At 43.2% G+C, this 21539-nt stretch overlaps 1 protein-coding gene across 2 annotated transcripts; it reads left to right on the top strand.

The window, feature by feature from the left end:
* The first annotated feature begins 1872 nt into the window (after window positions 1-1872).
* On the top strand, window positions 1873-17012 carry LOC143435480 (uncharacterized). 2 transcript variants are annotated; one of them, XR_013105823.1, is made up of 3 exons: window positions 1873-2335; window positions 4877-5013; window positions 16257-17012. XR_013105823.1 is itself a non-coding variant. In XM_076918350.1 (2 exons), the coding sequence occupies exon 2, from the start codon at window positions 16262-16264 to the stop codon at window positions 16646-16648; it is 387 nt and encodes a 128-aa protein (XP_076774465.1). In that variant the 5' UTR covers window positions 4874-5013; window positions 16257-16261; the 3' UTR covers window positions 16649-16798. The 2 variants fall into 2 exon arrangements, 1 of the variants encoding a protein (XP_076774465.1); XM_076918350.1 differs by lacking the exon at window positions 1873-2335 and having other exon boundaries at window positions 4874-5013; window positions 16257-16798.
* Window positions 17013-21539: the final 4527 nt, after the last annotated feature.

Raw genomic sequence — 21539 nt, 5'->3', positions numbered from 1 at the left:
TCCCTTCTGCCCTTCTTCCACTTTGTGTCACCTTCATGAACACTGTGAAAGTGGATTCTGTTTCCCTATCTCCACACTAGGCTGCAGCCTCTCACCATCTGCTTGTCGACTGAGTCAAAAACTTATTCAACATTCCATACCCTGCTGTTCTCTGGGGATTCCAGACAACTATGCACATGGACCTCCTGGGCTATATGTAGAAAACATTCACACACATATGTGTGTGTTTGTGTGGGTATGTGTGTATTTACATGTATGTACATATATGTATACATGTACATTACATATACACATAAACATACACACATACAGACACCCATACTCAAATACATACATGTCCATTCACACACACACCACATATCCTAACATGCTGTATTCAAGTAGCAATGATCACAACAGCATGAGAAGGGGTCTCTGGATAGCAGGTACCTTCCTTGTGTTCACTTCCTGCCGATTATGAGTGAATCAGGGGAAGAGGAGCATTAGTGGGGAAGAAGAATTGGCAGGTTTTGGTAACACTCAGGTTGCGTCAGGGAATGTGGGAACAGTGAAGGATTAAGGCTGTGGGGACAGGCTGGGAGATGCCTGTCAAAGAATTACCCAGAATAGGGAAGACGTATTTTCACAAATGTTTGGCCAGTATCAGTTCAAGTGGGTACACAGTGTCCAGGGTCCCTGGGAACACCAGTGAGTGTGGTCTGGGAGAAGACTAGAAACTGAGGACCATCACCAAGATGGGGGTGGAGCCGTGGAGCTGGGAGTCAGCAGATGGCAGCACAGAACAGCAGTTAAGACTTAACCTGCCTAGCTCTGCAGGGAGCTTCAAGGGCCTGTTCTGTCCTCCATTGGGTGCAGCATGACACAGTCCCCCCTGCTCCACTTCCTGATGTCAACCTGAGAGATGGTGAGGAAAAGATGAACACAACCCCTTAAGGCTGCTGCAATCACTTGGTGAAACATAATGTTACCCCTCTTAGAAGATGCCTGGCTCTTCAGAGGTTCGGTGTTGGTAAGGAGAGATTAAGGAGGAGATCAGAGGGGATCAACTAAGGATCCTGAAGCCTGAGGAATAGGCTAAGTACGGTGGCAATCATGTGTGCACGGTTGTGCAGAAACCCTTTATTTCTATACCTACAAAGACATTTGGGGGCAGAAACTGCAGTTCTTTTGAAACACTGATGCCTGTGATACATGCAGGAAGTCCTTACTTTGGTCTCCAGCACCACATAATTCAGATGCGGTGGACCAGGCCTCTAATTGTGGTATTTGGGATGTGGGGGCTGGAGGATCAAAATCTCAAGGCTAGCCTGGTGAGAAAGGAAATTTGAGGCTGGCCTGAGCTATATGGCCTCTTCAAACACACACACACACACAAACACACACACACACACCATTCCAAACATGTGCCACACTACCATACCTGGCATACACACACACACACACACAGAGAGAGAGAGAGAGAGAGAGAGAGAGAGAGAGAGAGAGAGTCCAAATGAATGCAGTCATCAATTTAAATGTTTACATAGGGGTTCACATTGAAATACACCTTTCCTTGAGCAGCAAGCTAAGGCTTGAATGTGCTTGATGATGACTGAAAGATATACTGAGCAGATTCCCTGTGTCGTTCTTAGAAACAAACAAACAAAAAAAAAAACAAATGTAATTAGTGTTCTGTGGTGGGTTTCTACAGAAAGGCAATGACTGTCTGTTACACAGAGATTGCAAACTTTCCCCTAAACCAGCACCCCAAGGACAGAGTTTATGACCAGTTTCTCCATCCCTGCACTGGTAGGTCACACTAAGCACCATGGAAACCCTTCTTGTGTCACAATGACTCTCAGCATGACACTAGAGCCTTGGGCACGGCTCCCCACAGTATTGCCACATTTTCCACCAGGGCTGGGAAGGGGATGGGGGGCTGATGATCTCAGGGTCCTCAATCAAGGAGTGGAACTTGATTTCCAAACAAAAGACAAAAAAAATTTATTGGGTCATCATTGCAACAAACTGACTGCCATCAGGACCCTGGTCTTTCCCCCTTTTTCTAACTTGCCCTCTCCCTGCAGGGAAAAAGCCAATCTTCTCAAGACTCCTACTTTCTTGCAGAGGCTCTGGCCACATTAAGAAACCAGTTCCTGAGAGATCTGTGCAGGAAGGCCCAGCTTCTCAGCACTGTCCATAGACACTCAGCTCTGAGAGCTCAGCTGCCTGTCTTTTCCCAAGGCCACCCTCCATTGGACAACATCTGGTAGTAGGAAGAACTGAAGCAGAGTTTGGCATCCAGGCAGCGTGGGACAGGGTCCAGAGACCGTGAAAGGTGATCTGCTACCATCAGGTGAGTTGAGAATTGGTGTTTCTCGAGACAAGGCACCATCTTTCATGTTTGCTTATCAGCTAAGAGTGGCATCCCTAAGGAGTTGTATTCTGTCTATCATGTCTAGTGACATGTCTGTGATCTAATGGTCTCAAACCCTGTGGAGAACATTTGGTTCTTTTCTGGTTGAAGAAACTGGAACTACACAGGTCATATGGCTCTAGAAAGCCCATTAGACTTGAATCTATGTGCCACATATCTTATTACATCCCATGGCACAGAAGATCTCCATAATTGAGGGGGCCACAATCGGCCCCCCAGGGATCAAGATGCAGAGGCAAGTAATTCATGAACAGTGTGGTCTATAGAGTAAGCTTCAGGGCAGCCATGGTTACACAGTGAGGTCCTCTCTCAAAAAATGAAACAAAAGTAATCCAAGCCTGAAAAAAAAAGTCCACCAGTCCTGATCAGATCTACCACAGTCATATATGAAGGCTGATGTGAGTCACTGAAATAGAAGGGAGATTAAATAACTCAGGAGGCTCCAGGAGCAGTCAGCAGAAGGGAATGCAACTGCCAACCACTCCTGGGACTTCTATGGTCACACCTTTAGTGTCTCTGTTGGACCTTGGAATCTGTAGCAGGCCTGACTTCAGCACAGAGAGACAGTGCTTTGAGTGCGGTGCTGGAGGAGGCTGAAGGGAGAGCACAGGAGGGAACTCAGGGAGCCTCTCCAGCAGCACCTGGTTTGTCTCAGGTGATGGACAACAAGGATAGCCAACTGAAGTCAAAGCATAGGTGGCTTATTGGCACAGCACTGATGGAAAACCAATTGGACTACAAAGGGTGTGTATTCCTGGACATAATCAATCAGATACCCCTTTGACCTGCAAGGCTTAAGGCATGGTCAGAGAATTTACAAAGCCAGTGTTCACATCCTTGTAATGGGCTATTGTTTAACCAAGATTGTCCATGAGTACTAGTAATTGCTACTTCTTGGCCAATTAGACTTCTGCAAGGGAATGGGTGCTGGCAACTAGAATTGCAATGTTATTGCAGATCCAAACCACATTTCAGAGCAATCAGGTGTTCCCAGTTTTCCCTGTCCTCATCAGCAAGTTATTAACAATGGCAAAATAGGAAGGAGAATTAAGCAGGGTACACAGTGTTGGTGAACATTATTTGTTTTCATTTTCATTTTTCTCTTTCTTCTTCTCTCACAGAATCATAAAATACATCAGGACATTGGTTATTCTTCCATGCACTCCTTCCAGGTCATACTTCTCCCTGTCCTAGGTTCACACCTACTCTGTTTTGTTTCAGAAACTAGCATGCCTCTCAGTGATATCTACTAAACATGGCACAACAAGATACAGAAGAGTAGGCACAAACCCTCTTCTCATGACTGGAAGCAACAACACAGTAGGAAGGAAGAGGTCTCTACATCAAGGGAAAAACTCAGAGACATATCTTAACTCCCAGTGAGAGGAGTCCCACAAAAACACCAAGCTAACATCTATATTTGCAGAGGACCTAGCACAGACTGATACAGACTCGCTGATTGTCAATTTGGTCTGTGTGAGCTCTTGTGAGTCCTGCTAAGTTAATTCTGGGGGCCAGGCTTTCCTGGTGTCCTTGACTCCTCTGGCTCCTGCAATCCTCTCTCTCCTTCTTAGCTGGCATCCCTGAGCTCTAAAGAGAGGAATCAGATGGAGATGTTCAAGTGGGGCTCTCTCTGTGCCCAGTGTTTGACTGTGGGTGTCTGCATCTGGGCGAGCAGTTTTCTAACCTGGGACCATTCAATACACATGAATAGGAAAATCTAGGAGACATAATTTTCTTGTGTGTGCTCACTTTGGACATTTGTTGAACTCACCACCATAGTAGACTGTGTATGGCTTTGCAGGATCTCTGGATTTTCAGCTGATGGCTGTATGTGAATAGGATTTTTACAGGATGTGTATTGACCCTCAGCAGGAACCTTCAGGTTTAGTCTGTGGCAGGTGTAGGGCAAGGTAAGTAGCCACCCTATTGAGGAAGCATGGTAGCCCACATGTGGCCAGAAGGCTCCTTAGGTAGATACTAAGAAGAGCTGATGAATGTAGAAGGGCCAAGTGGGACAAGTCCAAAGATGTCTGTCAGTGTGAGTGCAAAGAGATGAGCCACATCGAGGTAGAGGATTGTTCACATTTCCCAGGGTAAGGGTTTGCACTTCAGCTGACACTTTTATAATACACCCCATCCCCACCCCAACATGTGAGAGTTACAGCTCTCTCTGGCATGTTCTTTGTCAAGTGGCACATGGGGATGGTGCACACAGGTGCATGCATATTTTCAAGACCTTGAATTTACAGGGACATTCCCTGGTGAAGAAATATGCCCATAGCCTCAAATCTGAGCATTAACACCCAACAAGTGCTCAGAGAGGGACACTCCTGAGAACTAAGTTGCACCAGGCTTGCGACTGGATTCAGGGCAACTTTGCTTACACAGTCAGTCCATTTGTTAGAAATGGTAGGTTGTAGCATTTGTAGAAAACGTTTAACTCTGATTTCCCTACAGAGCCCTTTGAATGGTACCCATTGTTCACTCCAAACACCACCGAATGAGAAATACAAGAGGCACTCTGAAGAAATCATTGTTCCTAGACATATCCAGAGCTCTGTTCCAGTGAAAGTCATTGAGAGAGACCTGAAGAGGTATGTTTATCTTCCTTCAGATCTGAACACAGGAGCATGAGAATGACCATGGTTCTGAATGGAGGTTCAGGGATCTTGTGGACAGCAGGAAGAGGATGGTGTCCTCTCATCCCCTCAGATTCATAGCCCTGAGTTCAGATGACTCTGTCAGTGTGGGTGTTCTGTACAGAAGAGGAGTTGCCAGGTGTCAAGGCACACCTCTGATGTAGTGCGTGTCAGGCTAGTGTTCAAAATGGTTGACTTTCAAATTTCACTCGACCATCGCAAAGAGGTCTTCCAATGTGGGAACCTTAGGGAAACACCCCCTTTCACAAAAATGGCTCCAGTGCTTAGAGAACCATCATAGCGTGTCCTACAAGTGATGGACCTGGGATTTAGAGACAAGTTCACAAATGGCAAGCTGGGACATAGAAGATGTTCACAATTGGTAGAGCTGTGACATAGAGCCCGGGTCACAAAGGGTGGGGATTAGAAATAGAGAAATGATCACAAATGATAGAGCTTGGACATAGACACAACCTTACAAATGGAGATCTTGGTATAGATGCAAGCTCACTAACAGTGGAGCTGGGACATAGATGCAATGTTGCAGCTGGGACATAGACAGAAGCTCACAAATGGTAGGGTTTGGACAGAGATCCAATGGTACAGCTAGGGTATAGACACATGTTTACAAATGGTGCAGCTGGGATGCAAACACAAGTAATGTGAAACCAGACCTGGCAGCACTTGGGAGGCAGAGGCAGGCAGACATATGGGAGTGTGAGGCCTGCCTGGTCTACTAAATGAGTTCTATGATGGCCGGGGTATGCAGAGAAATTCTATGTGGGATAATGAAGGAAGGAAGTGAGGGAGTGAGAGCTGGAACAAGAGAGAAAAATGAAAAGATGAGAGAAAAGAGAGAAGAAAGAAGAAAAGAACTAAAAGAAAAGAAATAAAGAAAATGAAAACTTAGAAAAGACAAGAAAAAGAAAGAGAGAAAGAGAGAGACAGACAGAGGGAGTGGGGTGTGATGGGGTGGGGGAGGCTTACACAGCACATAGTCTCTCAACATCCTTTCCAGCCTTACCAATGTTGTACCAGACACATTGCAGTAAATGATGGTTTTTCCCAACTGACACCATCCCTGACACATATATCTTGTGTTACTTCCAATGAGAATAGAGGATAGAGAGTGTGCTTTCTTTTTCACTCACACAGCAGAGCCTGCAGGGTCTTTGCATGTGAAGAACAATAAAGCCCATGTGACCTGAAAGTGGGATGTTCTATGGTTGCTTTTACGGGCAAATCTGCTACAGGAGAGAAATTATCTACCACATTCTAACAGGTTGTTTGCAAACAGGGTGGGCTTATTCCTTGTCTCTTCAGAGCTTCTTTGCATCATCGAAGCATGGCCTAAGCTATCTTGTTTGTTTGTGGAGAATGTAAGTCTTTGTAAGTGAGGTGGTGACCACAGGATTCAGTGATGTTATGGAGAATAACAGATTCCAGGCTTGATTTTTGTATTGTGTTTCTCCTTTTTCAAATACTGTGACATCCTCATGGCTACTAAAAGCATGCCATTCATAGGTGATCACTCAGAATAGCCCTCAGATTCTTGGGCTCAGGGGTGGTTGTGTGGCCTGTGTGCTCGGTGGATATTTTCTTCAACAGGTAAGGCTTGGGAGTAAATTTGTGGTAAAAGGGTACTGTCAGACACAGCCATGTCCTCTTGTTTGTGGTGAGCTTTCTAGTTTGGCTTTCTTAGGGATCCCACTGCATCTTTTCATTTCCCTTGTTTAAGTGAGTTCTATTAAGAGGCAGAATGTTTGCTGTGCAATGGTTGAAGGAGAGATGGTTCATCCTGGGTGGACTCAAGAGGCAGTTTCAGAGTCTGCTTCCAATGAGTCTCTCCATATTTCTCACCATATACACAACTTCTTTTTTCCTCTCTGTCTTGTCCTGCTTTGCTAAGAATGTGATCTTCAGAGCCTAAAGATCCCACTTGAGTTCCCATACTCAACTGATCTGAAACCAAATCCTTGTGGAAGGAGTCAGATGAGTGTCTGCTTCCACCATCTTCAAGATCCAGATTTGATGGTCGTTCTGTCCATTCCCCTCTGTCACACTCATGCATGGCCTTGATCCTACCCAGCCAGGATCAATCTCATCTAAGGAAACGAGATACTGGGCACATTCCTTGATCTGCGGTGACACCCACCACAGGATCCCTGAGAATCTCCTTCTGATCATTGGCTGCTCTCCTGCAGGGTCTGGAGACAAAATTTGAAGGCAAAGTTTTCTGTAGGCTTCAGTGTTCTCCTGCCTACAATGTGAACCCAGTTCTCCTATACACATATTGCCTTATCAGATAGCTCCTGTGGGCCGGTTTTCACCAATCCACAAAATTTATAGACCTGCATGTGTTGTTCACATGCTCTTTCAGAGAGAAGCCTGATCCTTCAGACAAACCTTTGTTTATTCTGTTACCAACTCGAATGATGGATTGATGTTAAGGACCATGGGATACCATTGTAAAGCTGAAGACCTCAGTCAACCACAGCCTTGCAAACTCTCAGAAAATATTGTCATGGTAGTAGCAAAATTAAAGGAGAAAATTGGCCTAATAATAGGTACCACTTTTATGCCAATGGACTCATTCAACATTTTTTGAATGAGTAAGATTATGAAAATAATCCATATTTCAATGGGTAGCCAGATAAATGTAAGTGGCCTGCTTCAGTAACGTTTATAGAACTCTGAATAATTCTTACTGAAATCACAAGGATATGGGCATTATTGGCCCATGCCTGTAACTTCAATCTTCTGGAGAAAGAGGCAGGGAGATTGCTGTATGCCTGTGGCCAGCCTGGACTATGGGAGGTCGTGGTGAGACCCATGTACTGAGTGAGGCCCTGTCTCAAAAAAAAAAAAAAAAAAAAAAAAAAAAAAAAAAAAAAAAAAAAAAAAAAAAAAAAAAAAAAAAAAAAAACCTAAATAGCTATCACAAAGCATCCAGGAATGAAAACTCTTAACGTGATTCATGAATGATTGACATTTTCAAATGAAGACCTGATAAGAAGCAAATGGTATTGGACACAAATAATGTGCTCCTTTTGTGTTTTATTCTTTAACATAAATTCTTTCTTTTGTAAAATGTCATGTCCAAGAGCACATTTATACCCTTCTCCTCCCTCACTCTTTGTGCGAGAACTGCTCCAGTATTCCCTCTCAGATCTTTCTTGAATTCAAGACCTATTCTTGTGTGATTAGGGTAGTTACACAGGTACACATGTTTCCATCTCTGGGAGGACACAGTGACCTGTGGACACATTCTCACAATCCCTCTGAATCTGTTCCACATTGCTCCAACGTGTATAGCAGTAGGGCTTACCAGGTGAGTTTAAGCAACTCATCACAATGTTCAACTCTGCAAAGAATTGATTCTCCCTCTCTTGGCAACCACAGAAAGTCTGTAACTCATTGTCTAACAGGATTTGGGGCTTGTGAAACTTCCCCCATCAACACTGGCATGGTCACTATTGTAACCACCACGATGCAAGTCTTTGTTTACACAAATGGTGTTGAGATTTCTTTGAGTGCAGCATTCCTGTCATGTGTAGAGGATGCTAACCTAAGTCCATGCTCCCATCCTGGTTTTCTGGCTTTTACAGTCTTCCCACCTCCTTGACTGTGGTTTTCCCTGATCCATGGCTGTAGGGGTTCCTTTTTAGATGTACCAGTTGGAGTACAATTGAAGTAGACGTTGCTGGCTCTTCCTCAATTTTGTTAGGCCATGTCCTTCACTAAATTCTTTCCTTAGCCACACAGCTCTGAGAACTTGTTCTTGGGTGTCCCCTTCCTTTCCCCTAACAAGTACCCAGCACAGTCACAAGGTTCCCCTCAAGGGTTGAAGACAACATCACCCTACTTCTTGAGGATTCCCTTACAAATGGAGGAGACAAATTCCTGTGCTATGAGCTGAAGCTCTTGGTTGATGCATTCTAGTCTTTCCTTTCTACACCCATAACCGTCAAGTGCCACTCCTTTTAATCACAACCTCTGCTCTGAAACCAACTGTTTCCCATCTCACTCCCTTTCCATTTCACACTCAGAAGAGAGCAGAATGTTGATTAGAATAACTCAGACACTGTCTCCCTAGAGAGAGAGGTTTTATCTAACATGCCATTTGACTGTATGAATCCATGTTTTTGAAAATTGCTTAATTATCTTGGAAAATTGTGTCTTGTGCATCTGAACTATAGTTATGCTACCTTGTGAAAGCATTTGAAAGAATACATAATTGCTAAAACTACTTTGGGTAAAAACTAGTCTCTGGTGACTTAGATCCACCATAAATTTCTATGGTAAACTGGTCTCTAAAACAGCCATGAATTCCACACAAGCACAATGTATCCCTGACCTAAAGGTCCCTTTTGATTCAAACCACAAAACTGTCCTTGCCTATGAAAACTCTAATAAACTGGAAGCGGTGGATTCGTATCACCATCCTGCTGGGGCCAGCAGCCCAACTGGCTTTTATATTCATGAATAAGATGTCATATATCTTATGCAGGAATTTCAAGTAAGTTGTAATACACACATGTGGTACAAGGACCAGGATGTATTTCAGCTGTAAATCAAATGCTCCCATGCCCAGGGACATGCTGGATTCCATGTCCAGCTACACAGGATAAAGTCAAATGGCTGCTATCAGTAAGTGATTGTGGAGGTAGACCTCACATGTAATCAGGTCTGGAGATGCTGTGGGATGCTTCTCTTCTCACGGAAGCAATCACATCCAGCAGCCTCTAAGGAAATCTGATTTTTTCTTCTCACCGAAATCTTCTAGTGGAGGCCTCAGGAGATCCTCTCTTTGTCTCTGCCCAAGTCTCTTTGATTTTCCTCAAACTGCTTCTTTGGATGTTACTCAAAGTTCTTCCCACAGATGAGCTGGCTTTGTCCTGCTACACAGTCATTTTGACTACAATTGCATGTTGCCAAGGTCACACAGCACTCAGCCCTAGGACTCATAGTGATACACTTTTCTATTTGCTCAGGTTTCTCCCTGTTACTTATACATTACTCTGCGAAACACTCTGCTTGTTTTATTGCTGATCATTTGCTCTCAAAAATAAAGTTGATGGGTAGGAGGGAGTGGGTCATGACTTCCTTATTTGAGTGAGCCCAACATAAAACTATGTCCACAGTGGATACAGGCCTCAGAGCTGTAATTTATACAAATATGCATAACGTCAGACACAGGTGAGACTCAGTTTGAAACAAATATGTGTTCTTGTGGGATACTTCTTTTTATCACTACCGTTTTATGAATCTAGATATCCTATTTTTTGCACATTTTTTGGAAGACTATAGGTTGTGTTTATATAAGAATTATAGAAAGCATTTAATCACGATGCACTATTTATCAGGTGTTCATTCTTGCTCACTTAGTCTTAAGTTAAGGAACAGATTCAATCAGAGAGAGAGAGAGAGAGAGAGAGAGAGAGAGAGAGAGAGAGAGAGAGAGAGAGAGAGAGAGAGAAGAGAGAGAGCTGCTTGGACCAATCAGTCCTAAATGGGATCTCAACATCAGGTGCTTCCCCTGGGGCTCAGGCCACCCCATGAAATGGGAGGTAGAAAAGAGTGTAAGAGCCCAGAGTTCATGGTGTACACCAGGAGAACAAGGCCTTCTAGATCAACTTGAACAAAGCTGCTGTGAGCCCAGACAGACTGATCTGGCATCCCCAGGGCCTGCACAGGTCTACACCAGGTCCTCTGGCTAAATATTGTTTCTGCTGCTTTATTGTTTTTATGAGACTCCTGAGTACTGAGTGAAGAAGTGGCTCTCTGCTTCTTGTCTTTTTCTTTTGTCGTTTTTGTCCTGTCCAACTTCAATGTGATGGTATTTCTGTTTCCTTTTTGTACTTTATTTGGTTATGCTTTAATATTATCTCTTAGTGGCCTGATCTTTTCTAATGAGAGACCAAGAGGGAGTAGATTTGGATGGGAGGGGATGTGGGGAGGAACTAGGAGGAGCAGAGTGGGGAATGATAATCAGAGTATATTTTGTGTGAAAAGAATATAATTGTCAATAAGAATTTAAAAAGAAACTCTTAAGCACCATTTAATTTGATGCTCTTTTTCATATCCTTAAGTCTATCTACTAAGCCCAGCCCAGTGGTCCCATGAGTGTGACACATTTTCCACCACGAATGTGGATTTTCCATATGAAGTATGGGAAAGGGAGTTCACGGGCTCCGGAGCTCTTCTTACTACAGTTCCAGTCTGTGCAGTCATTGCGACTGGCTCCATACCCTCAGGATTGCCACTGTTTCTCAATGAACTTCATTCCCCTTATCTTCAGGGTCTTAAGTATTATAGTGTGGGTGCATGCTTGGACATGGAATCCATGCTCATTGCTCTCAGTTGTTAGTCCAGAGAGATGCAGTTGCCATGAAACCTTCCCAGTTTCTCAGGGTATTAGCACTGCTGCTAGTATTTACAGCTGAAAGCTGGGCAACTGGGAATTTGAAGCACTTCAAAGGTGAGCCTGAGACTTGACCAGGTGCTTGGGGACAAGAGACGACGGGCCCTAGCTGCTGCTTTCTGTTGGAAAGCTTCTTTACAAGCTTTTACCAACAGGATGGTATGGATGGTGACTTCTTACAGGGTATCTCTCTAGAGATTAGGGGCACTTACTCAATGGAGAGTAACTACTAGGGTCTGCATAGCTCATGTGTGACAGATGGTGACCTGATAAAAGCCCTGTTGTCCCTCTGTGGGACACCAGAATTCAGGGCTCCTGTGTTGACTCTCTACTCTCTAGCTTCACCCAACAGGAACAAAAACTGTCCTTTAGGGAGCCCTTTCTGCATGGTAGGCACTTCCTTTGCTCCAGGTCCTTTTAGTGAGGGTTGTATGTGTGGCAGGAGGTAGACTGGGAGCTGGACATGCTCCAGGGCTCTGCTGAAAATGCCAGCTCTCATGGAATTTATATGGTACTGTGGTCTACAGAAATCAGCATTGAGGTCAAGGAATCAGCATGCTCTCATGTCCCTTGCAGTAGGAAGCAGTGTTTTCTGTTAGGAAAGCAGAGCAGGAGAGGAGGGTTGCCAGTGGTGAATTGTGGGTATGCACTTCTTTAAAAAAAAAAAATCTTTTTGAGATTAAAATTACATCATTTCCTCTTTCCTTGCTCACCCCCACAAACCTCCCATTTATTCCTCTTTGCTGCTTTCCAAATTCATTGCCTCTTTCTTCATTAACCGTTTTCATATTCACATCTGTATACATAATCCTAAATGCATACACAAAACCTGTTCAGTCTGTATAAAGTTGCTTACAGAGGTATGTTTTCAAGGCCAAGCTTTTGCTATTTGATGACTAATTTATGTGTGCCTTCTTAGGGAAGGCTGGGTCTCCCAGTCTTGGCATTCCTTGGTTTCTTGTAGTTCTTTATGCAGGGTTAAGACCTCATGTTACCCTTTGCTGTCCCCTTCACTGGACCCTCTCTGTGTTAGCATGTCTATTAGTGCCATCCTTGATCAGCTCACAGGTTTCCAGTCATGTTGCTGAGAGCTTATGGGTCTATCTGCTGACATTCCTAGGAGACAAAGTCTCACGGCTAACTCCCTGATCCTCTTGCTCTTACACTGTTTCTGCCCCTTCTTCCACAGTGGTCCCTGAACCTGAGGTGCAGGAGTTTAGTTGTAGACGTATCATATGAGACCTGCTTTACAACTCTGTGCACAGATTGGTTGTTCTTTTCTATATTGATCTCTGTCTATTGCAAAGAGAAGTTTCCTTCAGTGAGGTTTGAGGACTACACTTAACTGTGGGTACATAGTAAAATACTTAGAATGTAGTCAGGGGGTTATAATGATTTATAGTAAAATGTCATTTGAAATATCTCCTGTAAGAATCATGACTTCACCAGGCTGTGGAATCTTGGCTAGCTTTCCAGTACCAGGCATGGTTTCTCTCTTTTGGATGAGGGTTATGTCTACTCTGAGGCTGTTGGTTACTGACAATCGTGTGTGTCAGTACTGTACCCTTAATGGGTTATAGTGTCAGGGCCTACACTTCTGTTGTTTGTTGTTGTTGCTGTTCTGTTTCTGATTCATCTTGTTACCTGAGGCATGGCATTTTCTCTACACAGTGCTGACCATCCTGGATTTGGCTCTGTAGAGTAGGTAGCCTTGAATTCACAGAGATCCACATGCCTCTGACTTCAGAGTGCTGGGATCAAAGGTGTGTGCCACCACCACTTGCCAACACTGCATGCACTTTTAAATGGAGTGCCCAGGGCCAGTCTCCCTGAGAAGGTCTTATTTGAGCAGGTAGTTCAAGACAGGGAGGGATCTGAGTCAAAATGGATCTGGAGGAATAGGAGGCATGGGGAGAATGAGTACAAGGAGAGGTTGGAGGGATTCCGAATTTGTGGCAGGTATCCAAAGATGCAGAGTGGTCGGGGGAAGTCCCTGAATATTTTGGGAAGACAGATAAGTATAGAAGCAGTTGCAACTGGATAGTGAATGTTGTTGCATATAGGGGAATCTGGAAAAGTTGATCACTCTGTGTGGAGATCTGCTTTGCAAGATTTGGGGATTTGTGGGTGTGTGGGAGAATTATTTTAAGGATCTGTGATGGATTGTGTATGCTCTGCCCCGGGGAGTTGGCACTATTAGAAGGTGTTGCCCTGTTGGAGTAGGTGTGGCCTTGTTGGAGTAGGTGTGGCACTGTGGGTGTGGGCTTTAAGACCCTTGCCCTAGATGCCTGGAAATCAGTCTTCCACTAGCAGCCTTTAGATGAAGGTGTAGAACTCTCAGCTCCTCCTGCACCATGCCTGCCTGGATGCTGCAATTGTCCCATCTTGATGAAAATGGACTGAAACTCTGAACCTGTAAGCCAGTCCCTAAGATAGGATCCATAAAACAGCATATGCTAGGTACTGAGAGTCAAAGGTGGTAAACCTTGTTGTTTTGATCCATCTTGTTCACAAGTCAAACATCACTCATTACACCTGATATCCCGAAAGCACGTTTATAGAACACACCGCACAGCTACTTACCATAAGTGCCTTTTTGCAGTTTTTCTTAGTGTGTAGTAATCATACAAAGGAAGGATTTAATCATGACATTTCCATATGTACACATAATATGCTTGGACCATATTCTCAGCTCCTCCTGCACTATGCCTGCCTGGATGCTGCCATGTTTCCACAATGGTGACAATCCAGTTGCAACTGCTTCTACACTTATCTGCCTTCCCAATATTTCAGGGACTTCCCCACCCACCCTGTGTCTTTGGATGCTCTGCCACAGACTCTGAAACCCTTTCCTGTCCTGTTATCTCTCCCCCACACTTTCCAAGGCTCCACCTACAGTCCCTGTGTTCCTTCCCTTAATTTTCTGTCCCTTTTTATTAGCTTTGGCTTACTTTCCTTTTTTATGGCTTTCACATATGAAAGAAAACCTGTGATATTTGTCTTTCCAAATTTGACTTGTTTCACACAAAATGTACCTCTTCCCTCAAACAATGTAATTTTGTCCTTCCTTGCAGCCAAGGCAAACTCCCTTTTTTTAAGCTCAGTACATTTCTGTTATCAATTAGTCCATTGACTGGCACCTGGGCTGAATCCATTACTTGGGTTCTGTTGGTAGTATGGGTATTTCGGTATCACTGTAGCAAGGTAGCATTGACTCATTTGCATTGTAGCCATGAGTGTTATGGTTGGACTATGTGGGAGTTCTATTGTGAATGTTTGACATGTCTCCATAACTACCTCCTTAATGGCGAGTCTATGGTGGCACAGGACTTTAATCTTAGCACTCCGGAGGCAGATGCAGGCAGATCTCTGAGTGTAAGGACAGTCTCATTTCAAGAGAGAGTTTGAGGACAGCCCGGGATACAGAGAAAAACCCTGTCTCAAACCACAAACAAAAACAAACAAACCAAAAAAAAAAAAAAACTATCTCCCTTATGGTCATACTCATGTATATTTTCTTCTGTGAAGCCTTCTTAACTCATCCAGCCAAATGCTCTATGTGGCCTTTGCTTTCACGTGTCCTCATCTTGGTGGGTGGAAGGTAGCATAAGCATATTTTGACTACAAATCTTCCTGGGCTAGACTAATTATTTCATTAGTTTCAAAGGGAAACTGCTGTCATTCCCAATAGTCTTTCAGGGCACAGCCTCTGTGTCATGGGTACTGTACCCAGGAAGAGTAGGGCTTATTACAGGTAGCAAACATGTAAGGATAGGTCAAGAATCTTGCTGGGAGCCAAATTTCCCTCTGATGAAATGCTCTCAGCTTTTCTCCTATGTAGCAACCCTTGGATCCTGAAGCCTGAACAGGGCCAGTAAATGCATGTGTGTGTGTGTGTGTGTGTGTGTGTATGTGTGTGTGTATTGATAGCTAGGAATTATAAATACATAAACTTTAATAGTGCATCCATCAGTTGAATTACTCCCATGCCCATCCATCTGTCCCTGGAGATACTGTAGTTACTAGCTTCATGGACAGTCCTTGAAAGCTGGTCTGTGTCTTTGTGTTGCTTTTGTCACTGGCATTCCATGATCCCAGGGTCTGACCATGCCATAAAAGATTGGAAGACATGGATCATCGTTGGCCAACCTTGATCTGTGTCCAGTGACGGTCTCCTTGGGCTCATTTTGCTCTGCTCTTGTTTTCCATTTGTCTCATCAAGTGATGGGAATTAAGGAAGCACAGCCTAAGCTATGGGTCACATAGAACACACATCATGCCAGGGAGTACCCTCTGAGACAGGGCTGCCTCCAATCACATTATATAGAGGGAGTAAGGACTTAAAAGAAACATTAAAGAAGGGACTATTTGTTTCAAAAGACACCAATATCTGAACACTAAGGAATAATGATCTGTGCTCTCCACTTGCAGGAATTCTGTCCTGGGGTTTCTCATGGCATACATACTCAAAACTACAAGCAAAGCCTCACTAAAACAGATATTCCAAATACAAAGTGTGCACGCATCCTTCACTTGTTGTTGAGCTGGCACCATAAACAAAGCAAAGGAAAAAAAAAAACAAACCAAACAAAAGAAAACACATCAAAACCAAAAACAGCTGCAGGAAGCAGTTTCAGATTAAGGTTTCCATCTCTGAAACCATGAGAGGCAACTTCCAACATGTGTGTCTGTGTGTCTGAAGGTTTCAGGAGTGTGTACAGCATGAGGTGTTTTCAATAGACTCTCTGTGTTTCTAATGTGTTTTTTCCCTTAGAAAGGATGGATGAAGAGCAACATCAAGAGAGTTCAAAATCACCTCAAAAGAAACTGAAGACTGTTGAGTTCAAGAAAAAGAAACACGTCAGGTTTCTGTTACCCCCAAAATCTGACAAGAAAAAGAAACCCTCTTCTCCACGAGATTCAGATGATTCAATGTTCAGATGTGACTGCCACCTCTGCCAGAAGTGTGTGGGGAACACATCTGGGTTCTCTGCGGGAACTGGGACAGAGGCAGTCTCTCAGTCATCCTCCTGGGAAATGCTAACACTAGACCTCAGTAACTTGACACTCAACTCCCATACCACCCAGCCCCATCTTGTGCAAGACACCATACCGAAAAGAGAAAACAAAAAACAGTGGCAGCAGAAAAGCAAAATGATGTTTTAACATGTTCTCCACGAATGGACAGAATTACTCTGACACTGTCATCCTCATGAGAAGGAAGATCCATGGGATCATGAGCAACGTCTTTTTGGGAGCATGGTCAGGAGGAGTAACGATGTCCAACCTGGTGGTGATGATACAGCTGGATCGCGATTAGAATCTATTCACAAATATAACCATCCTTTAGTAGTTTTGGCATCCTCCCTGAGGCATTCTGGGAAGAGATGCTCCTCAGCAAGGACGACGACGAGATAGCAATGAGTCTATACTACCCATGTCGCGGTTCCAATAGGGCTAGCTACCATTTTCCTCTTCTCGGGTTTGCGGGTTGTCTTCTTACATCATTGCCAATAAAGTTAGAACATCTATGTAGGGTTTCCGGCTTGCTGTTTTCAGACCGCTTCCATTCCATTTTATCCACTGGAACCCAGAAGAAACACAAGGTCTCTGGACCTTTAAGGCATTCTTCATCTAGTTAGTTTCCCTGATAGTTTACCTTCAGTTATACAATAACAATACATCAATAGCGGGGCACCGACCCTGTTATAATGGGTGTTTAGAGCTTTCTGTCCCTGTATCCTATGTGCAAGTCCATGCAAGCGTCACTGTAACCAAGTGTCACATCTGTTCCATTGGGAAATTCTGACTCATGCTAGTTTTTATTTCCGTATTCATTTCATTTCAAGAATGTCATATAAAAATGTTTGGTGCTGTCCTTTTCTGCTCATCACCATGGGCTTAATTCTCCATACTTGATGGTGTATGTCAAAATTCCATTATTTAGGAATGCAGCATGTGGGGAAATGGCTTGCCCAGCATGTGTGGGGCCCTAGGTTTGATTACCCAGCACTACAGTTAATAAAGAAGAAACCTCTAATCTTACTTAGCATTGCTGTTTGCTATACTATGTTGTAGGTGTACCACTGGTTTTTTTTTTTTTTTTTTTTTTTTTTTTTTTTTTTTTTTTTTTTTTTTTTTTTTTTTTTTTTTTTGCCCATTCACCAGCTGGGCATTTTGGTTTCCAGATTTTGGCTAGCTACTACAAATAAAGATGCTACGAACAATGGAATGAAGGCTTTTGTGTGGACACAAGCTTTCACTTCAACAAAGATCTAACAGTTCAATCTCTGGGTGACATCGATAGAATAGATTTTTTTTCATTCAATTATAACAGCCACATAACCTCTTGTAAAACTCAGGGGCCCCAATCTGGCCTATCTATGAACTGTAGGATAAAGGATATGCACTGTGGAAACAATAACTCCTGCTTCATCTACCCAATGTGCAACTGTTTTATTAGCCAAACCCTTTTCCTTCAATAACTGCTGAGAGGGTAAGCAGACAAGGGCAGTATGTGATATGCTCTAGAGTTTTTGGTGCAAGATTAGGAGTTTTAAAAAAAGAAAACCTTTGAGCTAGAGATGTTGATCAGTTGTGGAGTGTTCACCTGGCATGCAAAGATGTCCTTAGTTTAGTCTCCACCAAGGTAAAGAAACAAAACAATCCTAAAACTTCTGGGAGTGATATACAATCAAAAGTAAAACCATTACAAGTTATATATGTACTTCATATATTACAGTACACACACACACACACACACACACACACACATGCACAAGCAGATGCACACCACCCACCCACCCACCCACACCCACACCAAATTTCACTGTGGCAAAGCACACCCCTAATCTGGTTTCATGCATGTGCACAGTTATTGCAAATTGTTCCTCCCTCTTTAGTGAACTCTGCTGATGGTAATATCATAGGAAGTAAGAGCATTTAAAATACATTCTAAAAAGGAAGAAATACCATCGACTGATACAATAGTTTTTCTTTTGTTTTTTGTTTTGTTTTGTTTTTTGTTTTTGTTTTTGTGTCACACACATATGTGTTGCCAAATGAGTGTATGTGATAGTTTTTCTAGGGGTAGGGCCTCGCGCAATTTCCACTGTCCACAGTGGCATGTCAACTGATGTCATTGTGTAGGTCTTGTTCGGTGACCATAGCGTTGAGATTTTCTCTATCACAGCTTTTCTTAGCTGAAGTCCTGTTCCCCTGGTGCTTACAATCTAACCACCCTATCTGAAATATTTCCTAAGCCTTAGGTATAGGGATTATGTTGTAGATGTTTCTGTTGGTGGTGCCCCCAAAGTCAGTTATTGTCAGCAATTTGACCAACCATGGATTTCTGTAATAGTCTCTCTCTCTGTTGCAAATAGGAGCTCCTTTGGTGAAGGGAATGACCTCCTAAGCTTATCTGTAGGAATAAGTGTGAGTATGTAGAATACAGCCCTGGAAACTGACCATAGTGTGCTCCAATCTAGTGTCCATGACCTCACCACAGTCTAACATTTGTTGTTTTGTTTTTTAATTTTCTTTTTTTTTTCTATAAAAATTTCTTTCCCTTAATTCTAAAGGTTAAAACATAATCAATGTTTGAGATGAGCAAGTGTCTTAGTGCCTTTTTATATAGGCCATATAATATACCATTTTACTGGTATAAAAATGAGAAAATATTCTCCATGATATATTTATGCTTGATGCCCTTTTTCTAGTTAACACTAGATCTATGGTGTCTGTTTATTTTTTTAACTTTTTGTTGGTTATTTCATTTATTTACATTCTAAATTTTGTCCCCCCTTCCTGATTTTTCCCTCCACAAATACCATATTTCATCCTTACTCCCCCTGCCTCTAAGAGGGTGCCCCCCCACTCACCAACTCCCACCTCACCACTCTAGCATCCCCTTACTTGGGGCATTGATCCTTTACAGAACCAAGGGCCTCCCCTCCTATGAATGCCAAATAAAGCAATCCTCTGCTACATTTGCAGCTGGAGCCATGGGTACACTTTGTGTACACTTTGATTGGTCCTTTAGTCTCTGGGATCTCTTGGGGGAGGAGGTCTGGTTAGTTGATATTCTTGTTATTCTTATGGGGTTGCCATCTGCTTCAGCTCCTTCAGTTCCTCCCCTAACTTTTCCATTGAGGTCCCTATGCTCACTTTTATGGTTGGCTGTGAGCATCTATATCTGTATTGGTTAGGCTCTGGCAGAGCCTCTCAGAGGATACCTACACAGGGCTCCTGTTAGCAAGTATTCTTGGCATCAGCAAATAGTGTTTGGGTTTGTTGTCTGCAGATGGGATGAAATCCCAGGTAGGGCAGTCTCTGGATGGCCCTTCCTTTAGTCTCTGCTCCACTCTTTGTCCTTGCATTTCCTTTAGACAGAAACCATTATGGGTTAAAAATTTTGAGATTGATGGGTGGTCCCATCCCTCAAACGAGGGACATGCCTATCCACTGGATGTTGTCTCTTCAGGTTCTACCTCCCCTTTATTGGGTATTTCTGCTAATGTTCCCATTGGGTGCTGAGAACCTCTTGCTTCCCTGGAATCTGGGACTTTCTAGAGGCTATTCATAGTTCCCCATCCCCCACTGCTACACACCTCCATAAAATTTCCTGAGCCTCTCTGTATTTCTCCTTGTCTCTACTCATACCTGATCCTGTTCTCTCCTTTTACCCTCCCCCTACCCTGTCCCTGCCAGGTCCCTTCCTCTCTCTATCTCCCATGATTATTTTGTTCCCCCTTCTAGGAAGGACTGAAGCATCCACACTTTGGTCTTCCTTCTTCTTGAGCTCCATATGGTCTGTGAGTTGTACTGTGGGCATTCCAAGCTTTTGGCCTAATATTCACATATCAGTGACTACATACCATGTGTGTTCTTTTGTGACTGGGTTACTTCACTCAGGATGATATTTTCTAGTTCCATCCATTTGCCTGTGAATTTTACAAGTCATTGTTTTTAATGTACCACATTTTCAGTATCCATTCCTCTTTTGAGGGACATCTGGGTTCTTTCCAGCTTCTGGCTATTATTAATAATGCTACTGTGAACATAGTGAAGCATGTGTCCTTATTACATGTTGGAACATATTTTGGGTATATTCCAGGAGTGATATAGCAGGGTCCTCAGGTAGTACTATGTCAAATTTTCTGAGGAACCACCAGATTGATTTCCAGAGAGGTTGTGCCAACTTGCAATCCCACCAGCAAAGGAGAAATGTTCCTCTTTCCCCACATCTATGCCAGCATCTCCCATCAACTGAGTTTTTGATCTTAGCTATTCTGACTGATGTGAGGTGGTATCTCAGGGTTGTTTTGATTTGCATTTCCCTGAATACTAAGGATGTTGAACATTTCTTTAGGTGCTTCTCAGCTATTTGAGATTTCTCAGTTGAGAATTCTTTGTTTAGCTCTGTACCCCAATTTTAATAGAGTTATTTGATTATCTGGACTCTAACTTCTCACGTTTTTTGTATATATTGCATATTAGCCCTCCATCAGATGTAGGGTTGGTAAGATCTTTTCCTAATCTGTAGGTTGCCATTTGGTCCTACTGACAGTGTCCTTTGCCTTACTGAAGCTTTTCAATTTTATGCAGCCCCATTTGTCCATAGTTGGTTTTAGAGCCTGAGCCATTGGTGTCCTGTTCAGAAAAATTTTCCCTGTGACAATGTGTTTGAGGCTCTTCCCCACTTTCTCTTCTATTAGGTTCATTGTATCTAGTTTTGTGTGGAGGTCATTGATCCACTTGGACTTGAGCTTTGTACAGGGAGATAAGAATGGATCGATTTACATTCTTCCACATGTGAGCCACCACTTGAGCCAGCACCATTTGTTGAATATGCTGTCTTTTTTCCATTGGATGGATTTGGCTTCTTTGTCAAAGGTCAGGTGACCATTGATGTGTGTGCTTAATTCTGGGTCTTCAATTCTATCCCAGTGATCCACCTGCTTGTTTCTGTATCAATACCAAGAGGTTTTTTTAATCACTATTGCTCTGTATATTTAGGTATGGACCTTGTATTCCTGATCTTTCCAAGATTGTTAAC

This window comes from Arvicanthis niloticus, chromosome X (genome assembly GCF_011762505.2).
Source record: "Arvicanthis niloticus isolate mArvNil1 chromosome X, mArvNil1.pat.X, whole genome shotgun sequence".
Lineage (NCBI taxonomy): Eukaryota > Metazoa > Chordata > Mammalia > Rodentia > Muridae > Arvicanthis > Arvicanthis niloticus.
Note: the sequence above shows the minus strand (reverse complement) of the source record. Positions and strands in the feature narration are given on the sequence as shown.